Source organism: Stomoxys calcitrans, chromosome 2 (assembly GCF_963082655.1).
Source record: "Stomoxys calcitrans chromosome 2, idStoCalc2.1, whole genome shotgun sequence".
In the NCBI taxonomy this organism is placed as follows: Eukaryota; Metazoa; Arthropoda; class Insecta; order Diptera; family Muscidae; genus Stomoxys; species Stomoxys calcitrans.
The window spans coordinates 79270161-79291107 of NC_081553.1; the positions used below are offsets into that span (position 1 = coordinate 79270161).

At 36.4% G+C, this 20947-nt stretch overlaps 2 protein-coding genes across 4 annotated transcripts in view; both read right to left on the minus strand.

Annotated features, from left to right (window-relative positions):
• LOC106091693 (uncharacterized) overlaps nucleotides 1–20947 on the minus strand; it is an 869146-nt gene that overhangs the window by 414839 nt on the left and 433360 nt on the right. The window lies entirely within an intron of this gene.
• On the minus strand, nucleotides 12981–15121 carry LOC131995262 (uncharacterized). 2 transcript variants are annotated; one of them, XM_059363683.1, is made up of 2 exons: nucleotides 13139–15121; nucleotides 12981–12996 (listed from the first exon to the last, which is right to left on the minus strand). In XM_059363683.1, exon 1 carries the CDS (start codon nucleotides 14207–14209, stop codon nucleotides 13460–13462), a length of 750 nt encoding a protein of 249 aa, XP_059219666.1. In that variant the 5' UTR covers nucleotides 14210–15121; the 3' UTR covers nucleotides 12981–12996; nucleotides 13139–13459. The 2 variants fall into 2 exon arrangements, with proteins under 2 accessions (XP_059219666.1, XP_059219667.1); XM_059363684.1 differs by having other exon boundaries at nucleotides 12987–13009.

Consider the following 20947-nt stretch of genomic DNA (forward strand, 5'->3'; position numbering starts at 1 on the left):
GGCCTCCTTTTTATAGCCGAGTCCGAACGGCGTGTCGACGTGCGACACCGCTTTGGAGAGAAGTTTTGCATGGTATAGTACCTCACAAATGTCGCCAGGGGAAAACCACCTCTGAAATTTTTTTCTGATGGTCACGCCAGGATTCGAGCGTCATAGGCGGACATGCTAACCTCTGCGCTACGGTGGTCTCCAAGCGATGTCTTTCTTCTTTGCTTTCACTTTCTGTACTTAGAATTTGCAAGTGTTCCCCAACAAATACCGAAGTGCCACCATATCCGTCAGATCAACAAAAATGTATTACTTTGCAATCTGGAATATTATAAATTTGCGCAACATTGGTGTAAAACTAGATTTCTTGAACAGCTATAACCGGTTAGTTATGAAAATTGACAATAATAACTTATTTTATTTTTGTTTTGTTTTTATATATTTTATTTTACTTTATTTTATTTTATTTTATTTTATTTTTATATATTTTATTTTACTTTATTTTATTTTATTTTATTTTATTTTATTTTATTTTATTTTATTTTATTTTATTTTATTTTATTTTATTTTATTTTATTTTATTTTATTTTATTTTATTTTATTTTATTTTACTTTATTTTATTTTATTTTATTTTGTTTTATCTTATTTTATTTTATTTTATTTTATTTATATTATTTTATTTTATTTTATTTTAATATGGTTTTTTTAATTTATTTTATTTAATTTAAATTTGATAAAAAGAAATAATATTTTTCATCCTTGAACTTTCACGTTCATTAGCTTTCTTGCTGCTTTCGCTTGCCAAGATCCATATACGATGATGTGTTATTTTGTCCTCCATCCAGACAAAGCCTTACGATGCAATTCCATTTGATCATATTTCTCACAATAATCCTTTCATCCTGCAGACTGTAGGCAATTTGGGACGACAGCATGTGTTTTAATCCTTTTACTCAGGCAAAAAATGAAAAACGTCGCACACGGGCAATGAGAGCGTTAAAAGAACAATAAAAAAATCCCTTTACAAAATCTGTCATTCTTCGCTCAACCTCAGGGCTATTAAATATGCAAAATTAAAAGTGGGATATGACAACAAAAGCATTATCATCATATTACTTGTTTCATCAAAATGTTGCTCGAGACATACACACATATGTGTATATATAATTGTGAGGCTGAATTAAAAACAATTCAATGTTGCATATTGCCCTGAGACAAGGATTCAATGTCAATCATTCACAATGAAAGTGTCTGTGCATTGCAAACGGGCCCCGATGAAAGCTGATAGGACTGAAAGACAGACAGGCAGTTAGAGACAGTTAAATGTGTTGAGTAAAAATTATTTCATGGGCATTCTTATGGGGATTGCAATTTCATTGTGCGAAACTAAAATTCTAAATCATGAGGGACACTTCTGGCAATCATCGCATAAAATTGCAGCAACTATTGACATGTTGCAAATATTGAAATATACTATGAATTTAAATAAAAAATGGGGTAAAAGGACTCATGTATACTCATATATGGGTCGGTTTGCAATTGAAATGTAAACATTAAAAATTTTCAAATTTTTCAAAAACAAAATTTAAGAAAATGCGTTGATTACGGGCGGATTGGATGCATGTTTTCTGCACCATTGTTTAAATGTCCATGAAGTTTTCTGCAGGCTCATATTTTAAATCTTTATAATGTTAATGCATATTTTTGCTTATCCTTTTTGGCATAGGCTGGATAAAAAATATGTATATGCAATCCTCTCTACCTATGCTCCTCCACCATTTTTTATGGTGGGTTTGTTTTTGCTCTGCCATACATTGTCTTTAGAATTTATGCTTCGTTGTTGTTTTCGCGCGCCTCGCGTAGCATGCGGCACGTGTTTATAAACATTATTAATGGCCGCAAGGTTTCCTTGTGTCCTTGCGCCCGGGAAGAAACTGAAGAACTTAACAAGCTTTTCTCTGTCGGATTTTCATATCAGCTTCAGTACGAGTTGCCATCCTTTTACCTTCCCAACATATGGGTACAACAATACCTCATCTGTTTACCTTGCCATGGAAACTTTAGCCGTTTTTGTTATTTCTGGCCGCGATCCTCGCTTAAGTGAGAAAGACATTTTTTGCACAGAGATACAAATTGACGGAGGCTCTTAAGGTCATATTTTATATATGAAAAATAAAGTAATTAAATAAAAGTCTAATTTATGACAATGTCATTGGCCATATTTATGGCGGCTTTTGTAGTGCAATTTTGTTTAATGAATACAATGTTGTATTGAATTATATTGGTTGGATAATTATGCCACAGTGGTTTTGTAGTAGCAACTGCCAATGAAATGGGTTTGTAAGAGAATACTTTCTGTTCATGCGAGTAATTAAAAATAAGTAAAAAGGCATTAAGTTCGGCCGGGCCGAACTTTCGATTCCCACCACCTCGGGTATATATGTAAACAGCATTTCGTTATAATCCGGTGAAAAATGGATAACTTAAACACCCAAATTCGGCACGGACATTGAGTGGTCTAATATATATGTCACTATTCGATTTTGTAGGCAAAATATTGGCCTTTTTGACAGATATATCCAATAATAAACCGATCTGAACCATATTAAGGTTGGATATTGTGAGGCTCAGATTAACTCACTGTTTCAAATTTCAGCGAAATCGGGTAATAAGTAAAGCTTTTATGGGCTTCAGTCCCCTTATCGGTAGATCAGTCTATATGGCAGCTATATCTAAATATAGGCCGATCTGAACTTTATTTGGGTCAGATGTTGGTAGGCCTAAAACTACTCACTGTTTCAAATTTCAGCGAAATCGGGTAATAAATAAAGCTTTTTTAGGATTCAGACACTTGGTCGGCCGATCGGTCTATATGGCAGCTATATCTAAATATAGTCCGATCTGAACCATATTTAGATCCGATATCTGGAGGCTTAAAATAACCCACTGTTTCAGATTTCGGTGAAATCGGGCAATCAATAAAGCTTTTATGAGCTTCAGTCCCCTTATCGGTAGATCGGTCTATATGGCAGCTAAAGGGTGATTTTTTTGAGGTTAGGATTTTCATGCATTAGTATTTGACAGATCACGTGGGATTTCAGACATGGTGTCAAAGAGAAAGATGCTCAGTATGCTTTGACATTTCATCATGAATAGACTTACTAACGAGCAACGCTTGCAAATCATTGAATTTTATTACCAAAATCAGTGTTCGGTTCGAAATGTGTTCATTCACCGTAACGTTGCGTCCAACAGCATCTTTGAAAAAATACGGTCCAATGATTCCACCAGCGTACAAACCACACCAAACAGTGCATTTTTCGGGATGCATGGGCAGTTCTTGAACGGCTTCTGGTTGCTCTTCACTCCAAATGCGGCAATTTTGCTTATTTACGTAGCCATTCAACCAGAAATGAGCCTCATCGCTGAACGGTGAATGAACACATTTCGAACCGAACACTGATTTTGGTAATAAAATTCAATGATTTGCAAGCGTTGCTCGTTAGTAAGTCTATTCATGATGAAATGTCAAAGCATACTGAGCATCTTTCTCTTTGACACCATGTCTGAAATCCCACGTGATCTGTCAAATACTAATGCATGAAAATCCTAACCTCAAAAAAATCACCCTTTATATCTTAATATAGGCCGATCTGAACCACATTTAGGTCAGATATCGGGAGGCTCAAAATAACCTATTGTTTCAAATTTCACCGAAATCGGGTAATAAATGAAGCTTTTTTGTGATTCAGACCCTTTATTGGGAGATCGGTCTTTATGGCAGCTATATATAAATATGGTCCGATCTGAATCATATTTTGTTCAGATATCGGGAGGCTTAAAATAACCCACTGTTTTAAATTTCAGCGAAATCGGGTAATTAATGAAGCTTTTATAGCCTTCAGATCCTTTATCGGAAGATCGGTCTATATGGCAGCTATATATAAATATAGTCCGATCAGAACCATATTTGGGTCGGATATTGGGAGGTCTTAACCTACTAACTCTTTCAAATTTCACCTAAATCGGGTAATAAATAAAGCTTTTATGGTCTTCAGACCCTATATCGGGAGATCGGTCTATATGGCACCTATATCTAAATATAGGCTGATCTGAACCACATTTAGGTCAGATATCGGGAGGCTCAAAATAACCCATTGTTTCAAATTTCACCGAAATCGGGTAATAAATGAAGCTTTTTTGTGATTCAGACCCTTTATCGGGAGATCGGTCTATATGGCAGCTATATCTAAATATAGTCCGATCAGAACCATATTTAGGTCGGATGTTGGTAGGTATTAACCTACTAACTGTTTTAAATTTCAGAGAAATCTGGTAATAAATAAAGCTTTTATGGCCTTCAGACCCATATCGGTAGATCGGTCTATATGGCAGCTATATTCAAATATGGGCCGATCTGAAATATATTCTGTTCAGATATCGGAAGGCTTAAAATAACCCACTGTTTTATATTTCAGCGAAATCTGGTAATAAATAAAGCTTTTATGACCTTCAGACCCTTCATCGGAATATCGGTCTATATGGTAGCAACATCTAAATACAGTCCGATCTGAACTTTATTTAGGTCAACTGTCGGGAAGCCTCACTCACTGTTTTAAATTTCAGCGAAATCGGATGAAAAGTAAAGGTTTTATGGGCATTAGACCCTTTATCAGAAAATCGGGCTATATCCAAATATGGTCCGATTTGGCCCGTTCAAGAACTTAACCAGCGTGCATCAAAAAGACTAATTTGTGCCAAAATTCAGCTCAATATCTCAAGTTTTAAAGGCGCTAGAGTGATTACAGCAGACGGACGGACAGACACACGAACATCGTTAAATCGTCTTAGAATTTTACGACGATCCGAAATATATATACTTTGTAGGGTCGGAAATTGATATTTCGATGTGTTGTAAGCGGAATGACTGAATGAATATGCCCCCTATCCTACGGTGGTGGGTATAAAAAGCAGACAAATATTCCGGATCTGCTCTCATCGAGCAATTAAGTTACTACATGCCACTGGTCGAACTACTGAACCTCGCGGATGAGATGTAAAGAGCATATCCTTCTCTATCTAAACAAGGCTAGATTTGGTTGATGAGTACATTCCCTACAATAAGCATGTTTTTGCAATATCTTGACTAGATAGTTTATCTCAATGGGATGATAGCATGCTTTAGAAAGGCCTTCGGATGTAATGGAGAGACTTAAATGTTTATACAAAATTTTTTACAAAAAAAGTTATTTGTTATTTTCTACAGCTGTTACTCTATCTTTTACATCAAAATCAATTTCAATTTCAATTTGATGGAGTGTATGTTTCCCCTCCCGTCCAAAAAGCCACAACCGCGATTTGGTTTGTGTAACATAATCTCTGACGCAACCTCATGGAAAACACTCATCCATTTGGGAAACACTACCTTATAAAAGTAGAAATTGTGTTTCAACTCTCTCCCTACTGTGTTTTTTATATCCTTTGCGTGCTTACTCTCAAACTCTCATAAATATTATAACACTGCATTCTGAAATAAATGTATGTGGCAAAAAAGGACTGAATATAAATCTCACTGTAACTTTACCGATAGCAATTTCCAGGTTGTTCAACAAACATGGCGGCATCTTACAAGCAAATGGCATTTCCATTTTGGATCTAAGCAAATGTGTGTTTTACGGCCACAAAAGTAAAGTATAAATCAAAAAAAGAACAAAAACAAACGAAACGTAACTCAAAGACTTTAATTCATTGCAGTGAGCAAAGAGGAGAAAAACAATGAAATTACACCATAGGAAAACGAGGTGGAAAAAAATTGCCATAAAAGCCACAAACGTTAAAGTTAGGCGCCGAAAACAAAGGTTAACAACAATAAAAACCATGAAGAACAAAAAGAGCTGAAAAAAAACCACACATCAAAAAAGTCCAAGGCTTGAGTGGCAAGAATCAGCCTTTTTCACTCCTTGTCGCACTTTTGTGTCCTAGCTATTGCTCTCAATTGAATCGTCGAGTGAAAGTTATTGGAAAATTTATGGAAATCGCTTAGAGATAAAGACTAAATGTTCAACACATAACTGGTCAAGGTAAAGAGCCAACACTCTGCCATCATCATCATCATCATGGGTTTTTGCCAAGCCAACAGCTTCAGCCACAACATTGATTTTTTGCACTTTCCAAAGGTTGTACACGAATATTTTTTATAATATATGGAATTAACACCTTATTCCATATATTGGGTTGCCCAAAAAGTAATTGCGGATTTTTTAAAAGAAAGTAAATGCATTTTTAATAAAACTTAGAATGAACTTTAATCAAATATACTTTTCTTTCACTTTTTTTCTAAAGCAAGCTTAAAGTAACAGCTGATAACTGACAGAAGAAAGAATGCAATTACAGAGTCACAAGCTGTGAAAAAATTTGTCAACGCCGACTACATGAAAAATCCGCAATTTTTGGGCAACCCAATATTTTTATACCCACCATCATAGGATGGGGATGGGATAATCATTCTATTTGTAACACTTCCAAATATTGATCTGCGACCCCATAAAGTATATATATTCTGGATCGTCTCGACATTCTGAGTCGAACTAACCATGTCCGTCCGTCCTTCTGTCGAAATCACGATAGTGGTTGAACGCGTAAAGCTACTCTGTTCCTTAGTGGAATGTTCATGGGCAAATTTGCATTACATTGCATTTTTTAATAGAGGTTTAAACGATGCTGTTCGTTCTAAACATAGAAAATTGTATTTATTTATCTTTAGCAGCGCACATAACATTCAAGTCGAATTGATAGCGCAGCTGATTAGTAATCAAGAATACCCATGTGCAAACCCCGCTGGCGCCAAATATAAAGCAATAGAAATATGTAAAAATTGTAAGAACAAGTAAAAAGGCGCTAAGTTCGGCCGAGCCGACCTTTGGATACCCACCACCTCGGGTATATATGTAAACCACTTTTCGTCAAAGTCCGGTGAAAAATGCATTCATTATACCCCATAGCACATACATAGACATATGATCCGATTTAGACCAAATACTTATAAGTACAAGTCATTGTTCAGTTGTGCCTTTTATGGGGCCAAGACTTTAAATCGAGATATCGGTCTATATGACGGCTATTTCCAAATCTGAACCGATTTCGGCAAGTTTCAGAAAAATGTCGAAGAGCCTAACACAACTCACTGTCCCAAATTACGGCGAAATCGGACAGTAAATGTTGCTTTTATGGCCCTAAGACCTTAAATCGAGAGATCGGTGTATATGGCAGCTATATGCAAATCTTGACCGCTCTCGACCATATTGAAAAAGGATGTCGAAGGGCCCAACACAACTCGCTGTTCCAAATTTGGGCAACATCTGACAATAAAAGCGCCTTTTATGAACCCAAAACCTTAAATCGGTGGTGGGTATGAAAATTTTAATGGCCAAATGAAATGGATACTAAAAGAAAAAATAATTAAAAACCAGTAAGGAAGGGCAAACGTCGGTCGGTGCCGACTGTATAATACCCTAAACCTACCTTATAAGGACAATGTGGGACCTATATCCAATTCTGAACTAATTTTGATGGACCTCGGTGAGCAAATTTGTTCAAACTGTAAAAACTACGGTTGACAAATGACAACATTATGGCAAATTACCCAAAATCTGACGAACGTTTATATGGGAGCTAAATCTAATTCTGAACCGATTCCAAGAAAACTTCTCAGATAATGTGGTAGTCGTCGAGGAAAGCGTTGTTCAAATTTTGGTAAGATTGGTCCATAACATTGCGCTTGCAGTGGCTCTTGGGGTGAAAATCTGACGATATACATATGTGACAGCTATATCTAAATCTGGTCCGATTTCTATGAAATTCACCAGTAATATTGAGAGTCATAAGAAAATCCTTCCTGCAAAATTTCGACAGAATCGGCTAACAAATGAACACTTTTTTTGCAATATTTCTCAAAATCGGATGAACATATATATGAGAGCTATATCTAAATCTGAACCGATTTCGAGCAAACTCCTCAGATACTGTGGCAGTCGTCGAAGAAAGCGTTTTGCAAAATTTTGGCAAGATGGGTCAATAAATGCGCTTGCTGTGACTCTAGAAGTTAAAAATGGGCGATATATATATTGGGTTGCCCAAAAAGTAATTGCGGATTTTTTAGAAGAAAGTAAATTTTTAATAAAACGTAGAATGAATTTTAATCAAATATACTTTTTTACACTTTTTTTCTAAAGCAAGCTAAAAGTAAAAGCTAATAACTGACAGAAGAAACAATCCAATTACAGAGTCACAAGCTGTGAAAAAATTTGTCAACGCCGACTATATGAAAAATCCGCAATTACCTTTTGAGCAACCCAATATATATGAGAGCTATATCTAAATCTAAACCGATTTCCATGAAATTCACCAGTAATATTGATAGTCAAGAGAAAATCCCTACTGCCGAAATTGGAGAAAATCGGTTAACAAAACACCATTTTATTGTAATATTACTGCAAATCGGACGAACATATATATGGGAGCTATATCTAAATCTGGACCGATTTTGACCAAACTATAGGCATATTGTGGTAGTCGTAGAGGAAAGTGTTGTGCAATATTTTGACAAGATTGGTCAATAAATGTGCTTGCGGTGGCTCTAGGAGTGAAAATCTGGCGATATATATATATGAAAGCTATATCTAAATCTGAACCGATTTCCATAAAATTCACCAGTAATGACGAGAGTCGTAAAAAAATCCTTTCTGCCAAATTTCGAGAGTATCTGTTAACAAATGACCATTTTATTGCAGTATTACTGCAAATCGGACGAACATATATATGGGAGCTATATCCAGATCTGAACAGATTTTTTTCCAAATTCAACAGGCTTCGTCTCTAGGCCTGCACCAAATTTGAAGACGATCGGATGAATACTGCGACCAGTACTTTGTAAACAAATTAACATGTACAGACAGACGGACATAGCTAACTCGAATCAGAAAGTGATTCTGAATCGATCGGTATACTTATCAGTGGGTCTATCTCTCTTCTTTTTGGGTGTTACAAACAAATGCACTAAGTTATAATACCCTGCAGTGGTGTAGGGTATATAAAAAAAAAAAAAAACTTTTTTTTATTTTTTGAACTTCTAAATTTTCTGTGAAAATGTCCTATTTTCGGCGGTATTTTAGAAGGCATTATATAAGCGCTAACTGTATAAGTGAAAGGTGATGCCCTCTCCGACACACTTCGCAAATTTGAAGGCGAGCGCCTATGTCTCTGGCGTGCTTCCAGAGTACTTTGCAGGCATTTTAAAAAGCCTGCCGCACACCACTTCCGCCTCTGGGATATTGCTAACATGCACAAATTGTACATTATAAAAGAACTGTATTACAGTCCGCTAGATAAAGTTATAAATGGAAATTTCTCAAAATTATTGCCATTTAAAAAAATTGGTGTTTTATAATGGCTAAGATAATATTAATATTAAAAATTTGTTTATCTAAATCAATAAATTATGGAAAAATAAAAATAAAATATTTTAGGTAATGGTTCAACTTTGTGCCAAGCCATATAAAATCACTATAAGCCTCCATTTTATCATCACAAAAAAATTGGGAAATTTGCATTTAAACCTTTGTCTACAATTCAAATAGCTTTGGCATTTCTTTCTTCTCCAATCTTTTTGCTTTCTGCCTTTTATGGATTTATTGATTGAAGTGCTTTTTTCACTACCTTTCACTTACTTCCATTTCTTTGTAAAGTTGATATGAACCTCAGGTAAAAGTACTTAAAAATTTAAGTGCGAAATTTGTATAACTTTGTGGAGATTTGGAAAGGAAGGCAAAAAATTACTCAAAAATATTCATAAATGTTGATTCCATTGTTTAACTGCGTGATTAAATTTGGCATAGTAACGAAGGAAAAAATGAGGCAAAATGGAAATTTGTGAAATGTTGCAGAAATGTCTAAAGCAGGATTAGATGAAATATAACAAAGGATAGAGATTAGATGCTATAACGTTTGGCATTGCTCTAATTCCAACAATTTTGTAAAGGTAATTGCCTGTGTATCGTTGAGCCATTTTTATATCCACCAACGAAGTATGAGGGTATATTTATTATACCCTACACTACTACTGTGGTACAGGGTATTATAACATAGTGTATTTGTTTGTAACAACCAGAAGGAAGGGGGATAGACCCATTGATAAGTATACCGATCGACCCAGAATCACTTTCTGATTCGATTCGACGGATATACTGTCTGTCTGTGTGTTCGTCTGTCCATGTTAATTTGTATACAAAGTACAGGTCGCAATTCGATCGTCTTCAAAGGTGGTACAGGTATGGAAAAAATCGGTTCATATAGCTCCCATACATACGTTCTTCCGATTTGCAGTAATATTGCAAAAAAATGGTCAATTGTCCCTATTCTCTCGAAGTTTGGCAGGAAGGATCTTCTCTTGAATCTCAACATTACTGGTGAATTTTATAGAAATCGGTTCAGATTTAGATATAGCTGCCATATATGTGTATCGCCCGATTTTCACTCCAAGAGCCACAGCAAGCGCACTAATTCAGCAATATTGCCAAAATTTTGTGCCTTTTTTTTCACTCTCTTATTTTATCTGATTTCTATACTAGGACGGCCAGGAAGTAAGCCCTGTTGGGGGGTGCTCTACTCTATGGTCGGTAAATAGGTTCGGTATGGAGATAGTTTTGGGGATAATGTGGACCCCCATGTATCAGATTTGTGCTCCAAGACTCAAAAGACAACAAGAGCCCTTTATTGTCGCGATTTACATGTCCTGATGAACGGCAGGACAGCAGATAAGATTCGAACTCTGCTGACATAGACCTTTCTTATAATTTACATATTTTCCTCCCAGTCTCTGTCCTAAATGTGTATACCAGATTCGCAGTCGACTCCCAAAGACCTTTCATTTGATATCCATTTTGTGATGTTTAACATTCATGCCCGTTTTGGTGTTGCGGAGACAGATGTGTACCCAACTTCCAAACACCTTCATTTGATGGTGGGGAGCGCTTCAGACACCAGGTGGGGAGCGCCTCAGACACCGCGGAATAAATATTTGTATCAGCTTTTTACTCCACTTTTAAATACCTATCATTTGATACCCATATTGCCCAAAACGGTAAAAGTGTCATGTTGGGTGGTGTTTTTGAATGTGGGAGACCCCCCGACCCTCCCTCCAACACTTATGGTAACCTTTTAATACCAAGATCGTACTATGCTCGTATATACCCTTCATTTGATACCCGTATTGTCCCAATTGGTAAACATGTCCGTTCGAGTGGGTTTTGGGATGGGGCGTCCCCCCAGATTATTTGACCCCAAAATTTTATACAATTTTGTGTTTCTGGGTTACTATAAGGCGAAATAAAATAATTTTCTTTAATCGGTGCACCTATCTTCGAGACCTGAAAATTGAAGAAAGGGGTACGGTCCAGGGATCGGATTTTTACTTTACTGTCGTAGACCTTTACTGTCGTAGACCTTTCCCATATTGTTCCGATCGAGCTATTTGTCGTATTGAAGGGTATTTAGTGAGTAGGCTGACCCCAGACTCTTTGTTCTAAGATTGTATACCAGATACATAATTTATTCGCTAAGACATTTTATTTATTACCCGTTTTTGTGATCTTGGTCATAAATTCCCGTTTTGGGGGGTTTTCGGATTCGAAAGGTCCCGTGGACACCTTTCGACCAAATTGTTATACCTGATTCATTTGGTACCCATATTGCTCCAATTTTGGGCTTTTTTCGAGGAAGGAGTGGCCCCTCACCACTCGGTGTCAAATTTTTATATCAAGTTGTACTCCACTCCTTTGATACCCATATTGTCCCAATCGGCAAACATGTCCGTTTGGATGGGTTTTCAAGTGTTATCACATGTTATTTGACCTTAAAGTTTAATAACAATTTTGTGTTTCTAGGTTACCATAAGGCAGCAAACAAAATTTTGTTTGAATTGATACACCCATCGCCGACATCTTCCATTTTTAAAAATTGGGATAAGGGGGAGGGTCCAGCGCTCTTCGTATATCAAAAAATGAAGTACCCTATTTTCACCGGGGGGTTAAGCTCTCCCATCTGTGAAAATTCATGAAAATCGGTTCAGCCGATCTATACGGAACAGACAAACAAACAAACATAGCGCAACTATTTCATTATACCCTCCACCTAGGATGAGGGTATACTAATTTCGTCATTCTGTTTGTAACTCCTCGAAATATTCGTCTTAGACCGCATAAAGTATATATATTCTTGATCGTTTGATAAAGCTGCCATATAAACCGATCTAGAATCTTGACTTTTTGAGCCACTAGAGGGCGCAATTCTTATCCGATTTGGCTGAAATTTTACATGAGGTGTTTTGTTATGACTTCTAATAGCCGTATGAAATATGGTTCAAATCGATCCATAACCTGATATAGCTGCTATTTAAACCGATCTGGGATCTTGACTTCCATAAGGCGTAATTATTGAAATTTGATTTGATAATAGTGACTATCAACATAGTGTTAAATGTGATCTGAATCGGTTTAAAGCCTACACAGCTCCCATAAAAACCGATCTCTCTATTTTACAATTCTTACTCGAATTGACTGCAATTTGAGACAATGACTTCTAATATGGTATTCAACATTCAATTCAATTATGGTTCGAATCGGGCCATATGTTGATATAGCTCCAATATTAAACAATTCTTTTATTTTATCCTTTGTTTGCCTAAGAAGAGATATCGGTAACAGAACCCGACATATGGGATCTATGGTGGAGGGTATATACGATTCCGCCCGGCCAAACTTAGCACGCTTTTAATTATTTTTATTTAGTAGAAGATAGTTTTTATACCCTACACTACTACTGTGGTACAGGGTATTATAACTTCGTGAATTTGTTTGTAACACCCAAAAATAAGAGAGATAGACCTATTGATAAGTATACCGATCAACTCAGAATCACTTTCTGTCTGTCTGTCTGTACAATTGTGAGGTTTTCTGCAATAGTGGACTGTATTTTAGTGTGAAACTCACAATTGTAAACCCATGCAAATAGAACAAAAAAAATAGAAAAAGCCAGAGTTAGGTTTATGCAATTCAAAGTTTATTTTTTGGTCTCCGTAAAGAGCTTCGTTCTTACCGTAGAGTAAGCTGGTTTCTTTTTAAGTGAAGAGACAAAGTATTTCATACATAGCAAAAGGGCTAATTCAGCGCAAGGTGAATTGGAATATTATTTCAAGATGGAAACTATTGGGCAATTTGAGCGAAAGCTCTAGCCTTTGGTGAGGTTGATTGTGCCAAGGGTTTCCATTGATGCAAACTAGCAAATATTTTAACCGTTAAATTCAATTTAAAAATCCACATTCATTATAAGAGTAATTCATTATTAACTTATTATTAAACTTAACCTACTTTGTTGAACACAGTTCAACATGGCGCCACCTCTTGCCGCAGTGCAAAATTAGAGAGTACAAGCTCCTGAAACCACCCAACCGAAAATGGTGCTTTGTAATACTGGCATATTCTTTGAAGTCTGTATAAGACCAGCCCGTAGAACGGAGGCCACCAAGTCGCTACCAATAATTATTTCGACATCCTTGGGATTATAAAAGTGAGGATCGGCTAAGTCGATTATGTGGCCATATATGCTTTGGAATTTTTTATCGGATGATGTTGGTGGCATAGTAATTGATAGGTGGTTTTTAACTAAACCGCGCACCTGCAATTTGGTCGTATGGTCGTGGTATGACAGAAGATACACAATACAGAACTCTTTATCGTCGGCTATAGTTGTTGGAAGACTTAAACGATGTACAAGCGACTTTGCAATGAGTGTTTGTACTTGACCGGAGCTTATCAATAATCTTGCCTTTTGGGGTCCCTCTGTTGTAATAATTTTGGCCAAAGCGGTTGGCATAAAAACATTGGTAGGTAATTTTTTGCCTAGTCTTTCTTGGACTGGTTTTCTAGTCCCCTGTTCCTTTTTCGACATGGAGTTCTTACATTGTGTGACCGGGTTGGACAGATTTTTACTTCGGTTTTCCTCTGACTGTTGTTGTATTTTGTCGGTATGAAGCTTAGTGTGGTGCGCTTTGTTACATACTTCACATTTATTACGAGAGCGACACCATTCCCGAGTATGTGATAGGCAAAGGCAATTAAAACAATAGCCACGGCTTTTGACAGCTTCCCATCGTGCTGCTACTGACATTCGATTAAAATCAGGACACAATCTCAGATGATGTTGACTTGAACATACTCGACATTTGGCTTGGCTGTTGAGGAAATTAGGGTTAAGTTTGAAAAGAAAAGAGACAATACGGCTTTATAAATCAGGCAACTGGCAAAATACAAAGCTTGGTTAATGGTCGAGTGACGAGTCCATTTTGAGTCCGGATTTCTGCTACTCGAACCCTGGAATCAGAACCCATAAAAACTCTTTCAACCCTTCCTAGTCGCCATTCTGTTGGCGGCAAAAGATCATCTTTCACTACGACGAAATCGTCCTTCTTCAAATTAGCCTGAGCTGTTTTCCACTTATACCGCCTTTGCATATCCGAGATGTACTCGTTTTTCCATCGTTTAGCAAAATGGATCTGTAAGATCTTTAATTTTTGCCAACGGTTGATGAGCGACAAATTGTCTGAATAACATTCCGGAACAGCAACTAATGGTGCTCCTTTTAATAAATGCCCAGGCGTCAGCGGAATGAGCTCAGAGGGATCTTCGCTTATTGGAGAAAGTGGCCGGGAGTTAAGGACACTTTCAATGCGTACCAGTAGGGTCGTAAATTCCTCAAACGTAAATTTGATGTTTCCAGCAGTCTTCCTCATATGAGATTTCATACTCTTTACTCCGGCTTCCCACAACCCCCCCATGTGGGGTGCGTGGGGCGGAATAAAATTCCAAGTGAACCCATGTAAGCCAAATTTATTCACAATATGTTCTTCGGACTTCTGAAGAAACTGGCGATACTCTCTTTGTAACGCCCGGCTGGCCCCAACGAAATTGGTTCCGTTGTCCGAAAATACTTTAGCAGGTAGTCCTCTCCGTCCAACAAACCTGTCAAAGGTTGCAAGGAAGGCCTCTGATGTCAGTTCCGAACATGATTCTAAATGAATAGCGCGTGTTGAAAAACAAACGAACAAAAAAAATAGAAAAAGCCAGAGTTAGGTTTATGCAATTCAAAGTTTATTTTTTGGTCTCCGTAAAGAGCTTCGTTCTTACCGTAGAGTAAGCTGGTTTCTTTTTAAGTGAAGAGACAAAGTATTTCATACATAGCAAAAGGGCTAATTCAGCGCAAGGTGAATTGGAATATTATTTCAAGATGGAAACTATTGGGCAATTTGAGCGAAAGCTCTAGCCTTTGGTGAGGTTGATTGTGCCAAGGGTTTCCATTGATGCAAACTAGCAAATATTTTAACCGTTAAATTCAATTTAAAAATCCACATTCATTATAAGAGTAATTCATTATTAACTTATTATTAAACTTAACCTACTTTGTTGAACACAGTTCAACACTGTCCGTGTGTCCATATTAATTTGGGTACAAAGTACAAGTCGCAGTTTTCATCCGATCGTCCTCAAATTTGGTTCAAGCATGTTTTTCGGCCTAGAGACGAAAACTATTGAAATAAGAAAAAAATCTGTTCAGATCTGGATATAGCTCCCATATATATTTTCAGCCGATTTTCAGTAATAATGCAATAAAATGGTCATTTGTTAACCGATTCTCTCGAAATTTGGCAGGATGGATTTTTTTACGACTCGACATTACTGGTGAATTTCATGTAAATCGGTTCAGATTTAGATATAGGATTCATATATAAATATCGCCCGATTTTCACTCCTAGAGCCACAGCAAGCCTATTTATTGACCAATATTGCCAAAATATTGCGCAACGCTTTCCTCGACGACTACCACATTATACATAGAGTTTGGTCAAAATCGGTTCAGATTTAGATAGAGCTCCCATATATATGTTCGTCCGATTTGCAGTAATATTGCAATAAAATGGTCTTTTGATAACCGATTTTCTCGAAATTCGGCAGTAGTTATTTTCTCTCTCAATAATACTGATAAATTAATTGGAAATCGGTTCAGATTTTGATATTGCTCCCATATATATATCGCCCGATTTTAACTTCTAGAGTCACAGCCAGCGCATTTATAGACCAATCTTGCCAAAATTTTGCAAAACCCTTTCCTCGACGACTGCCACAGTATCTGAGGAGTTTGCACGAAATCGGTTCAGATTTAGGTATAGCTCTCATATATATGTTCGTCCGATTTTGGGTAATTTGCCATAATGTTGTCATTTGTCAACCGTAGTTTTTACAGTTTAAACATATTTGCTCGCCGAAAAAAGAAAATTTGGTTCAGAATTGGATATAGGTCCTACATTGTACTTATAGTGTATGTGTAGGGTATTATACAGTTGGCACCGCCCGACGTTTGCCCTTCCTTACTGGTTACTAATGAATATGTGTAGAAAAACTATATGAAATTCCCAACAATTATGTTTTGTTTATCGGGAATAATTATTCGGATAAACATTGTATTTGTCACAAATTCTTGCATGAATTTATCATTAAAGATGCAATTTTATTGAAAACAAAGTCTCAACATTTTTCACAAAACAAATTTAATGGTCGAAAATTTAGTTTTAGCCAATAAATAATTTATTTTTTTGCGTGTAGTTCGTCATTTTTTGCTAAAAGAAACTCTACGTTGCATGATATGGCCTAACAAATGGTACTATAATATTGGTTTAAACAAAAAAATTAATGACTTCATTCATACTATCTTCACAGGGTATTTGAAAAATATGTTTCCATCAACTAGAGATCAGAGAAGTTATCTCCAGCAAATGAAAATAATAAAGAATATCAATAACAACAAAAACAGCAACAATTTGAATTCATAAATCATGATTAGCAACTGTTGGCTCTACAAGCTCCCATTCTTCCCACTTTCTCTCTCTGTTTCCATTAAAATAAAAATAAAAAAAAAAATATATATATATATTATATCTCTATACATCAACAATTCTGACTGATGTGATGTATGGAAAATTTGAACTCAAATAGACAAAAAGTAAAAAATAAACCTAACAACCAAACTTCAGGCAACATTACAACTTACTACTGAGAGAATTTAAGGCTATGCGAAAAGTTTGACAAGCTTTTTATCACAACATCATCATTATTGATGATATCATGGAATAAACATTTTTCTTTTTTCAAACGATTTTTTGGTTGCTTCATTTTTTGTGGGGTAGCAAAATGAAAAAAATCGAAACGCATATTATAAATTATGAGAAAAACGGAATCGATGAAATGTCATGGTTATTTGGGACTGTGGATGAAAATATCATCATTAATATAGCGTCTCACAAAAGATAAAGTACAGAACAGCCTATCAAAACTTTACTGAAACGAGGGAACATTAGACAAAAGTAAACTAAGTATAAAGTCATTCAAAGGCGACTTTCGGATACTCTACTTTTAAGGAGTAGGAAAAGTATTGGTGACAGTTTTAATACATACTCACAAAGATCGTTCTTGGCCCATTGCAAAAGACAACGACCCCCGAAAAGCTTATATGAACTCTCTACCAACTAGAGCTGGCAAAATATCGATGGCACTATCGACATTTAATTTTTTGACTGAATATCGATTGAAATTTTTCCGATGGATACTATCGCCAAATTTAATTTTTTTTTTTTTTTTTTTGCAAAACTAATCAAAAATAAGCAATCCGACAGTGAATGTATCTTTTAAGATATATTGCCCCTACAGATGGCGCAATTTTCATCCTACTTCTTCATCATGACTTCCTACTGACTTAGTTAACCTTGGTTTTTTTTTGGTTTTTAGCTTACGTGAAATAATTGCCGTGTTTTATTTACCCAATAAGCGGATTTGGAGAAAGAAGCTATCCTCGATTAGCCTAGCGGCTAATCTTAATCACCGTTTATTATCGCAGTTTATTAAAACATATGGTGTCATCATTCAATCAGAATGACAAAACTTAAAGAGGAAGAACGCAATATATTTGATCAATGACTAAACGTTCTGGAGTGCAAAAATTGCTTAGGAATTTAATAAACTAAAATTTTTGAACTACGAGAAACATTTATCGTATATATAAAAACCGATTTGTGTTTGTGTGTTCCTTATAGACGCTGAACCGATTATCTTGAAATTTTCGCAGATGATGCATAATGATCCCGTGGTAAAAATACGGTTCTACATTTTTTGATATCTGAAGGGGGAACGGACCCTTCCCCCTACCCTATTTTTCAGAAACGCCAGAACTCGGAGACGGGTGGTGCGATTTGAGCGAAATTTTGTGTGCGCTCATATATAGTACCCTAAAAAGAATAAATTTGGTATCCAAATTTGGGATGGGATACCTAGGGGGGCCGCCCCACCCACAAAACCTACCAAACATATATTTAGACCAATCACGACAATATGGGACTCAAATGAAAGGTATTTAGGATAAGAAAACGTATCTGATATCGAATTGTCGGACCAAGTGTTAGTGGGACTCAAATACCTTTCATTTGAGCAATATGGGACTCAAATGAAAGGTATTTGCGAGTAGAATACGAATCTGATATTCAAAAGTGGGACCACGTTTCTGGGGGTCCACCCCTTCCCCAAAACACCCCCCAATCAGGACTTATTTACTGACCATAGAAATATGGGGCTTTAATAAAAGGTATTTTAGTGTAGAATTCTAATATGAAGTCGAAATAAGGGAGCAAAAGCATCCCTCAATGGGAACAAATTTACGACCATAGCAATATGGGTCTCAAATGAAAGCTCTTTGGGAGTAAAGCACTCTGATATTAATATTCGGGAAAAGTGTCCATGGGGCCACCCCACCCCCACAACATCATCCAAATAGGAAGTATTTGCTGACTATTGCAATATGAGGATCAAATAAGAGGTGAAAAGTGGAATACAAATCCGATATATATTTTCAAGGCCAACTCACTGATTGACCGCCCATCCCCCAAAACACCTCCAAAGACGATAATGTTTGCCGACTATGGAAATATGGGACTTAAATTAAAGGTATTTAGGAGTAGACCACGTATCTGATATCAACATTCGGGACCAACTGTTTTGGGGACGACCCACCACCATAAAAACCCCCAAATAGGACGTTTGGGTCTTAAAGAGAGTGGAACTAAATTTAATATAGTTTTTGGGGCCAATATCTCAAACCAGACATATTTGCTGACTTTTGCAATAAGGAGTTTAAATGAGATTAGAAAACTAATATGATATCCAATTTTGAGGCCAATGGCAATATGGGGTTCAAATAAATGATATATAGATATATAAGAATAGAGCACGTTGCTGATATATTTTCCGGGCTTAGTGATTGGGGAACCACCCCAATCCCCTAAATACCCTAAATCGGCCAAATTTACCGATCATGTCAATGTGGAGCTTTAATGAAAGGTATTGGGGGGTAGAGCAAGAATTTATACCCACTTTCGGGACCAATTTTCTGCGGGTTTACCCCTTTACCAAAATACCCCACAAACAGTAATTTTTTACTGACCATTGCAATATGGGGTTCAAATAAAGGTATTTTGGAGTATAATACGAATTTGATCTCCAAATGTAGGACCATGTATTTAGGCCATCATTTTTGAGACCAATGGATTTCATATTTATGTGAATAGAGCACGTTGCTGATATATTTTTCGGGATTAGTGATTGGGGAACCACCCCAATCCCCGAAATGCCCCTAAATCGGTCATATTTACCGACCATGTCAATGTGGAGCTAAAATAAGCTTAAATGAAAGGTATTGGGGGGTAGAGCAAGAATTTATACCCACTTTAGGGACCAATTTTCTGCAGGTTTACCCCTTTTCCAAAATACCCCACAAACAGCAATTTTTTTACTGACCATCGCAATATGGGGTTCAAATAAAGGTATTTTGGAGTAGAATACGAATTTGATAGCCAAATGTAGGACCATGTATTTAGGGCATCACCTATTTACCTAAACACCGCCCAAAGGGTAAAAATTTTTCGACCATGCCAATATGTGGCTCGAATGAAAGGTATATGAGATTGGAAAATTAATTTGATAACCAATTTTGGGGCCATGTGTTTGGGGGACGCCTCATCGTGTAAATTTTCCTTTAAACAATGGCTATATGGGGTTTAAATAATTGGTATTTGAGAGAAAAGCACAATGCTGATATTTTTTCAGGGCCAAGTGTCTGGGGGACCACCTCACTCCCGAAAATACCCCTAAATCAGATATCATGAGAATATCGGGCTAAAATAAAGTATTTTAAGAATGGAGTACACCTTGCATCCAAACTTAAATTCGTAGACCTACAAAGATCATATGGGATTCAGATAAAGGCACATATATTGTTAAACTGTTAGTCAAGCGATATACTATTTTCGTAGCATGCTAAACGCTCTTTAATTGTCGAAAATAAATATTACAAAGAAAATTTTGTTCCAAATAAAGTAAAAAAAGGTGCAGCGGAGCGGGGCCTGTCCAGCTAGTTTAAAATAAAAATGACTAATTTTGTTTGTTTTGTTGATATTTGACTATTTTAGATATGTATCAGTGCTGCCTACTTTTTAAGCATTTAGCGGTAAGAGCGTTTCATTTATCCATAAGCTAGGAAATCCCCTAGTATGGTAAATAAAACGACCCAATTGTTGGTATGAAACAAACACTTGACCTAAACCATAGCACCCTGAACCGCAGTACTGCTCTAGTTTTTGATAAAAAAAAATATAAATAAAAAAACCTAAGCATCCTATTTATCTTTGCATAGCGGAGTTTTTGACATTCTGGCCTTCTTGAAAAAGTCTTTATATTGATGAAATACACCCAACCAAACAGGCTGAAGTCTTTTTAACACTAACCAAGAGCAACGACTCAGAACGAATGC

What these genes read in the sequence shown, in the direction of transcription:
- LOC131995262 (XM_059363683.1), bottom strand. Translation starts at nt 14,209, where the DNA reads ATGTCAGTAGCAGCACGATGGGAAGCTGTCAAAAGCCGTGGCTATTGT.